An 8,244-nucleotide genomic window follows, 5' to 3' on the forward strand; every position below is an offset into this window, starting at 1 on the left:
AAAGGAGGGGCAACACATTTCCCATTCTCAAACCACGAACCACCGTATCAGCAGCTGCTCCTGAGATCCCAGACTACCCCAGACCCTTGGCAGGCCAGTCTACGACCCTTGTTGCCCCTGAATTCCTCAGAGCAGGGCAACCCCCAACCTTGTCTTACCCATAAGGATCGGACAGCCCAAAGCTGCTCCCCACCTCTAAAAACAGGCATCATAACAGTCCCCACCTCCCCAAAGGTTGTTGTGAGGTCTCAATGGGACGGGGCAGGTCCAGTGTTTACCAGATGCCGGCCACTGGCAAGTAGTGGCCACATTGGCGCTGCACTGGTGACTGGGGTGCCAAATGCCAGCAGCTTCCCAGCGAAAAATAATAACAAGAGCAAGCGCTTATATAACACCTCTTGCATGCCAGGCACTGTGGGACGCTGTGCATGCATCCACTCACATCCATCTACATCCTCAACTCTCAGGAATGCCATCCGGGGCTGGATGGGGGTGGGGGTGCAGGGAGAAGCTGGAAGGGGCAGAGGGATCAGGGGTCAGGGAAGAGGAACCTGTCCCAGGGAATCAGGGCTAGCAGCCCCAGGTTAGTGCCTGGCTCAGCCACCTTGAGCAAGCAGGTAAGGTGGGCTCAGTGTCCCCATTTGTGCAAAAAGGGCAAGTGATGAGCCTCCCATCCCAAGGAAAGGAATCAAAGTGTGAGAACCGACCCCCCACCTCCCTCCACCTGGTCTGGCTTCTCCCCTCCTGCTGGCCAGGGACACACAAACACAGACTCATCCACACACCCAGGTTCCCCTCTTTAAAATCCACACTTATACACAAACTGTGTTTTAAACAACCCAGCCTACTACACTTACCAAAAGCATCTGCCCTGACTCAGACCAAGACCTGAACCCTCTCCTCCTACAGTCGCAGGCGTGCCTATCCGTCCCCAAACACAGGACAGGGGTCACAGACTTCCCAGCCCTTCCAAACCCAAGCCTGACACTCCGGACCAGCCAGAGGCTCTGGACTCCCTTCTCAAGCAGGGTTCCCAGCCACCCGTCCCAGCGCCCAGGGGCTCTGAGTCAGCCTGAAAGCCTGACCCATCACTGTTCTCCCCTTTCCCCCAGGGCTGGAACTCCATCTCCAAGCAGACCCCGTGGGTGGGGGGGAGGAGTAGCAGAGGCAGAAAAACCAGCTGCAACACCCCCACCCAACCACCAAAACCTCCAAAAATAACAGCAGCTCCCCCACACACAACCCCCTACACACCAGAAACGCAAAAACAAAATCCTACAAATCCAAAATAAAGGAAAAAAAAAACAAAAGCCAATTACTGCCCCCAAAAGGCTTTGTAACCATTCTCAAAAAAAAGTTTATTAAAAGTGTTCTTACTTAATGCTTGAAACGGAAAAGATTCCCAAAATATACAGACGCCTCTTTTCTCGTAGAAATAGATTATTTTTATAATACAAAAAAAAAGACCAAAAAACAAAACAAAACAAAACAAAACAGCAACAGCAACAAGCCCGTAGGAACATCTTTAAGCGATTACTCAGGGCCCGGCTGACAGTTACACGTGGGTTGCGTCAGTCCCGTGTACACACGCGTTCAGCCATGTTTAAACCGATTGCATCAACTTCGAAACCGGCCCGCCCGCCGGCTCCTGGAGAGGGGCAGAGGGAGAAGCAGAGAGTCTATCATTCATCTGTACACATAGACGTTTCTTCTTTAAATAACACCACGGGCGGGCGCCCCATCTGCATGTGCGGTTGATTTGGACAAAAATATAGATATATATATATATATATAATAAAATATTAAAATTACCGACGGGCTCCCCGCGCTGCCAAGTGCCCCAGTGCCAAAGTTTTGCCCGCGCCGCCAGGGGCGGGGGCGGGGGCGCGGGTGCGGGCGCTCCCCGGAGTCTCGGCCCCGGCCGGCAGGGGGACGCGCGCGGGGGCCGCGCTAGCAGTGGCCGGAGGAGGCGAGCAAGGGCTCGGGCAGCTGCTTGAACAAGTTCCGCAGGGTGCTGAGCTCGCGCGACAGCTGCTCCACCTTCTTCTGCAGCCGCTCGTTCTCGGCCGTGAGCTCCAGGACCTTGTGCTGCGTCTCCAGGTTGCGCATCTTGGCCTTGTCGCGGCTCTTGCGCACCGCGATGTTGTTGCGCTCGCGCCGGATCTTGTACTCGTCGCTGTGCTTGTCCACGGTCTTCTTGGCCTTGCTCTTGACCTGCGAGGGCGCCGGCGCGGCCCCCGCGTAGCAGGCGGCCGGGGGCGCCTTGGCGTCGGCGGGGCTCGGCGTGCCGGGCGGGCTGGACGACGAGGACGTGGAGAGGCTCCCGCTGCTGCCGCTCGGCACCGCCTGGTAGCCGAGGTAAGCGCGCAGCGCGTACGGGAAGCCTGCCGCCATGCCTGCGCCGCCGCCCGGCGCCCCGGCCTCCTCCTTCCGCTTGCAGTCCGCGGGCTCGAAGCCCGGCTCCGCCTTGAGCTCGGCGGGCGGCGGCGGCGGCGGGGGCGGCGGGTGCAGGGGCGCGAAGCAGCCGGGGTGCAGCGCGCCCTTGGCGGCCCCCAGGCGCCCCAGGCTCACGTAGCCGTACTCGGCCGGCTTCTTGCAGTTCTTGCCCCCGTAGTCGTCGGAGAAGAGGTCGGAGAGGAAGTCGTGGTGCTGCCCGGAGGAGGCGGGCGCGGGGGCGGGCGCGGGCGGAGCCGCCTCGAAGGTGTCCGTGGCCGTGGCGGGCGCCGGGGCCTGCGGCGCGCCCAGCGGCTCCAGGTACGGGCTGAAGTCGATGGCGCGCTCGTGGTCGCCGATGCTGCCCAGCTCGCCGGCGGGGGGGCGCGGCCCGGGTCTGGCCGCGGGGGGCGCCGCGGGGGCCGCCTTGCCGCCGTACGCAGCAGCCAAGCAGTCCGCCTCGTAGTAGAAGTTGGCCACTTCCATGGATTTAAAGGCAGGCGGCGGCGGCGGCAGGGGGAGACATGCTGGGTCCCAGGCCACCAGGCGTTGCATGAACGCGGGTGCCCGGGGAGGGGGCCTGGGGCTGCCCGCTCCGGCCGGCCCGCAGGTGGCGCGGCCTCCCTGCTGTGAGCTGTCGCCGCTGCGTCGCTGCTGCTGCCGCCGCTGCCGGGGTGGCCGCTATTAGTGCGGGGGCTGGTGGCTGGACCCTCGGGTGGGTCCCCTTCCCAGTCCCGTGCGCGGCTCTGACTCGCTAAAGTTTCTCCTGAGCCCGGTTATTTATAAGGGCGGCCCGTAGCAACCGTGCGTCACGCCGGCCCCTCCCGCCGCCGCCACCGGGACGCGGAGGACACGGCCGCGGCCGCCCGAGACCCCCGGGAGGCCGGTGGCGGGGCGCAGCGGAGGAACCGGGAACCCAGAGCGCGTTTTCCGGGGGTCCCCGGGCCGCGGGGGGGCGGCCTCATGCCCCCTGCCCACCCGCGCTCGGCCGCCCCGGGATTGGGAGCGAGAGGGGGCGGTGCGACCCCGCCCCCGAACCGCCCCTCTGGGCTGGAGGCTGCCCTGGAAGGCGGGGGAATCCGAGGAGGGGGCGACCTGAGCGCCTTCCCCCCCCGAGACGCGGCCGCAGCCCGCCCCCTGCTGGAGGAGGCGGAGTTTTCAGGAGGGCCGAGCCGAGCCCCGACGGCCGACCGGTGGCCGCTCCCCGGGCCGATCCCTGGAGACCCCAGGCCGCAGCTCTAGCTCCTGGAGAAGCGACCCATCCCCGTGACCCATTCCTCTCCTAAACTCTCACCCCCTCCCCAGGTCCTCGGCTCTAGAAAGGAGACTCGAGGCCTGTGACGACTCCCGTCTTAAGCCACTACCAATTGAGGACCCCGGGGGTCGGGGTAGGGGGGACAGGGCAGGAGCGCGCTCCGCTGGGGGCTGGACCCTGATCGACGGCGCCCCGCCCCTAGCCCCGCCCACCGCACCTGCTGCCTCCTCTCGGCTTGGACACCCGGGTCTTCTCCCACCCTGCGCCGCGCCACCCCTCCTGGGCCCTAAGATGGGGGTGCAGATGGGGGGCGCTCGGCCATGCCACACTGTGTGACCTTGGGTGAGTCCCTTCACTTCTCCCAGCTGCAGTCCATGAAGGGTGTCCCTACTGTCAGCGGTGGTGGCGTTGTTCCCAGACTCCCAGACCTAACTGAGGCTTACCTTAGAGGCTGCACATCGGAGAGAAAGGGACCCCCACGGATTGTGCCATTGGAGGCCCAGAGTGGGCATAGCATGGCATACCAAGGTCACATAGCCTCGTGTCCCCCATTCACCCCACACGAGATGCCTGCCCTCTCTGGGCCCTAAGACCTACTGCCAGCCCCAGAGACCAAAAAAGCTTCTGTTTCTGAGGCTGCTGTGAGGGGCTTAAGCCAGGCCTCACGGGAGGGGGGTGGCATGCAGGAAAGAGAAGAGATGCCCCTGTTTTTACCAAGTCCCTGCCCTGTGCTCAGGGTGGGCCTGGACCCCAAGTTTCAACTTTTTTCACCCCACCAGGAAGATGCTTCTGCTGCTGCCGTTTCACAGACGGGAAAGTGACAAGCACCTGCCTGGACTTGAACACAGGCCAGAGGCCCTCTGACCACTGCCAGCCTCTGCTGGGTAGGCTCAGCTCAGAGGGCCCTTTACCCTCCCCGACCCATTCCTAGGCCACTGGGGCAGCTCCCTGGGCCCACCTCTCTGCCAGTCCTAGCCCAGGCTGCCCAGGCAGGAGCTCCCAGCCTGCTGGGGGCTGACCCCCGGCCCACTGACCCCAGCCCTGGCCCCAGCAGGCAGGCGGGCATTGCTCAACCTTCGGTGTTATCTGCTGAGCTGGGGTGACCTCTGCCCTCAAGAGCTGGAGAAATAACATTTCTGGGCACCCTTGGTGGGTAGGAGGCAGGGAGGGAGGAGATAGAAAGCTGGCCCAGCCTGCTGGCTTTCTGGGCCTTCCCAGCAACCTCTGAGCTGGGGAGGGATCAGGCCCCAGAGGGGTGCAGCAGGTTCCCCAGGGCCACCCAGCCAGGCCTTCCTCACTGCAAAATGGGACACTCAGGGCTGAGCTAGAGGCCACAGCTTCCCAGAGGCCCTCTCTGTCCCACCTGCTGGCAAATGTCCTTCCCTGTCACCAGCCTCCGTTATCCTAGTTGTCTATCTTAGCCTCCCTACAGACTGCCACTCGGGGAGGGCTGTCCCACGAGGGACTCCTGGGGCAGCACACTCAACATGGACCCGTGAATGAATGCATTTGCTGTTCCCTGTGCACCAAGAACACTGTCACCCCCCCCCCGCCCAAGGCAACGCCTCAGGTCTCAGCCCAAAGGCTGCCTCCTCCAGGAAACAGCCCCCCTCCAATCTCCCCATGGGAAGTCCAGCCCCTCAGTCGCTCCTCACACACTCCCTGCTGTCACCATTCTTACTGTGATCAGAATTATCTCATCTGCCCATCTTGCTGTCTGTCCCCATGGCCTTCACTACTGTGTCCCCGGTGCCTAGAACAGAGCATGGTACACAGAGGGTGCTCAATGAATGAATAATGGAGGAGGCTGAGAGGAAGGAGAGGTTCCTCGTTAGCTGGCTGTGTGACCTTAGGCAAAATGGCTTCCCTCTCTGAGCCACAGCACTCGCCCACATCCTCCCTTCTGGATTCTGAAGAGACGCAATGAGATTTGGGGGACTGAAGGTAATTGGAAGATTTGCTGTGTGTCCTCAGGCCAACCTTCCACCCTCTCTGAACTACATTCCAAGCTCTTTGTAAGTATTAATTCATTTACTCTTCCTGATAATTTGAGGAGGCAGGCTTGTCTTTTTTCTTTTTCTATATTTTCGATGTTTTGTAGAGATGGGGTCTCACTATGTTGCCCAGGCTTTTCTCAAACCCCTGGCCTCAAGTGGCCCTCTTGCCTCAGCCTCCCAAAGTGCTGAAATTATGGGTGTGAGCCACTGCGCCAGGCCAGAGTCTTACCATCATCTCCACTTTACAGATGAGGACACTGAGGCCCAGAAGAACTAGCCCAGAAGAACTACGTGTGTCTGCCTCAGGTCACACGGAAAGATGAGAAGGAACAAAATCTGCCCAGCCCGACTTTCCCCCTTGGGTTTGTCATAACAGGCCTGGCAATGTGAGTCCCACCTTGTGGAGAGGAAAACTGAGGCCCAGAGAAGAGTAGCCCCGAGGGTCTCACGCTGTGGGTTAAGTGTTACTCAGACCCTGAGGGCCAGCCTCCAAAGACCAGACTCGGCCCCGCAGGGGTCCAAGCCCTATGGCCTCCAGAGTGGAGCATGCTTGCCACCCGTCCCCGCCCTCCACCCCCTGCCGGGGATGACCCATCCCTTCTCAGGGCAGGTCCCACCCCGGTGCCACCCCAGGTGTCCTGCAGCGAAGCTGCAAGCTAGGATGACGTAAGCCCTTGTTTTTACAAGGCTCTTGCTCAACAGGCCCCGCCTGCTGCTTCCCTACCCCCACCCCAGTCCTGTTCAGCCTTTCCTCAAGGAGGAGGATGGTGGGAACTTGAGGGCCACCATCCCGGAGGCCCAGAGCATGTGAGTGGCTGTGTGGGCCCAGGAAGCCAGGATCCCCCTGGTGCCACCTCTCCCAGTCGCCCTCAGAACCTAGAGCCGGAAAGGGTCTCAAACTGGCAGCCAGTAGCCCAATCAAGACCAGGGATGGGTTCGGTGTGACCCCAGAGTGTTTTGTTTGATGTGTATGTGTTTAAGTGAATTTACTGCCAACATTTAAAAATCAGGAGATTTCACATCAAAATTCAGATTTCCAGCTCCTCTTTTAAAACCTGAAGATGTGGGCTGGGCCCACGTGGCCACATGGTGGTGGGCAGAAGCCGGGCGGGGGCGGGGAAGGAACAGGCACTTTCCTACCTGGGACGCACGTCCTTCTCTGTCCCCAAACTGCTTCTCAGAATTCCTCCTCCCTGTCCCTGCAGCTTTTCCCTAGCCCATTTTCAAGAGGGGAAAAACTGAGGCAGTTCGCCAAGGGGAGACCCACAGTGGCTGCTTTGACGGAGAGTGCTTTGCTGAGGGGCTTAGAAACCAGACAGCAGCGGCCAGGCACGGTGGCTCATGCCTGTAATCCCAACACTTTGGGAGGCCCAAGGTCAGGCGTTCGAGACCAGCCTGGCCAACATGGTGAAACCCCATCTCTACTAAGAATACAAAAAATAATTAGCTGGGTGTGGTGGCAGGCACCTATAATCCCAGCTACTCAGGGGGCTGAGGCAGGAGAATCTCTTAAACCCAGGAGGTAGAGGTTGCAGTGAGCCAAGATCACGCCACGGCACTCCAGCCTGGGCAACAGAGCAAGACTCTGTCTCAGGAAAAAAAATAAAATAAAATAAAAAGAAAAGAAACCAGCCAGCAGGTCTGAAAATAAGGCCGAAAGGTGAACCGTCAGACCATGAATGGGGGTGTCTCCAGTGGGCATGGGGCAGGGGGTGGCAGGGGGTGGCCGGGGGTGGCCTTTCATTCTACCTGGGCCATCCATGCTGTGGTTCTCCAGCCATGTCTGGTGTTCCCTTGGGCCTCAGTCCCCGATTGATAAAATGGGGTGATAACATTATCTGGGGTTCTGGGCCTGCTGTTCCCCCTCACTGCTGGTGTTCCCCGACACATGGGAGTGAATCAGATGTCCCTTTCATTCCACAAAGCAGGCAGATGGGGAAACTGAGGCCCAAAGAGGGTTAGGACTTCCCACTTCCCCCTCCAATTTCCCTTTGTGCCCTTGTGAATGGGGACAAGAGCCAGACTTAGCCAGATTCCCTGAGCCCAGTGTTTGAGATTTTCCACATTATGCCTCCTCTCTGAGGCCTCAATTTCCCCATCTGCCAAATGGGGCTGGCAGAGGTAGATCCCTGAGGGCTGCCAGGCTCTGAGGTTCTGGGATCTACGGTTTTGGAGGCGGGAGGTGCCAGGCCAGGTGGTGAAGCTTGCCTGAGTATATGCTGCCACCAGGTGGCAGGCTCTGGGACTGCAGGAACAATTCACATGCTTGAAGACCCGCTGGGCACCCTTGCTCTGGGTGCGGGGAAGCCAGTGCCATGGATGTGATAGAGGCACACAGGGCATCAGCAGACCACTGAGAGGAACCAAAGCATCCAGTGAACAGAAAACAGTGCTCAATCTTCACATAGTCTTTCGTCAAATGTTCCTTGGCATATGCTGTAAATCCGGCCCTAGAGACACATTCATGGACAAGACAAGCAATTCCTGTCCTCGTGGTACTGAAATTCTCCTGGGGGGAAACAGCACTAAACAAGATCAGTGATTATAGTATAGATTGTG

The 8,244-nt window shown here is 59.9% G+C and overlaps 1 protein-coding gene and 1 long non-coding RNA gene across 2 annotated transcripts; one reads left to right on the forward strand and one right to left on the reverse strand.

Moving 5' to 3' along the window:
- Positions 1–1,333: 1,333 nt before the first annotated feature.
- On the reverse strand, positions 1,334–3,433 carry CEBPB (CCAAT enhancer binding protein beta). The gene has a single exon (XM_017529917.2). The coding sequence runs from the start codon at positions 2,986–2,988 to the stop codon at positions 1,951–1,953; it is 1,038 nt and encodes a 345-aa protein (XP_017385406.1). The 5' UTR covers positions 2,989–3,433; the 3' UTR covers positions 1,334–1,950.
- Positions 3,434–4,583: 1,150 nt separating this feature from the next.
- LOC119471455 lies at positions 4,584–7,083 on the forward strand. Its single transcript, XR_005200508.1, has 4 exons — positions 4,584–5,703; positions 5,934–6,071; positions 6,388–6,492; positions 6,891–7,083. It is a non-coding gene; the product is annotated as an uncharacterized LOC119471455 (long non-coding RNA).
- The last annotated feature ends 1,161 nt before the right edge of the window (positions 7,084–8,244 follow it).

This window comes from Cebus imitator, unplaced genomic scaffold (assembly GCF_001604975.1).
Source record: "Cebus imitator isolate Cc_AM_T3 unplaced genomic scaffold, Cebus_imitator-1.0 Scaffold62, whole genome shotgun sequence".
NCBI classification, from domain to species: domain Eukaryota; kingdom Metazoa; phylum Chordata; class Mammalia; order Primates; family Cebidae; genus Cebus; species Cebus imitator.

Excerpts from the sequence above, each read along its gene's own strand:
- CEBPB (XM_017529917.2), bottom strand. The coding sequence starts at position 2,988 with ATGCAACGCCTGGTGGCCTGGGACCCAGCATGTCTCCCCCTGCCGCCG.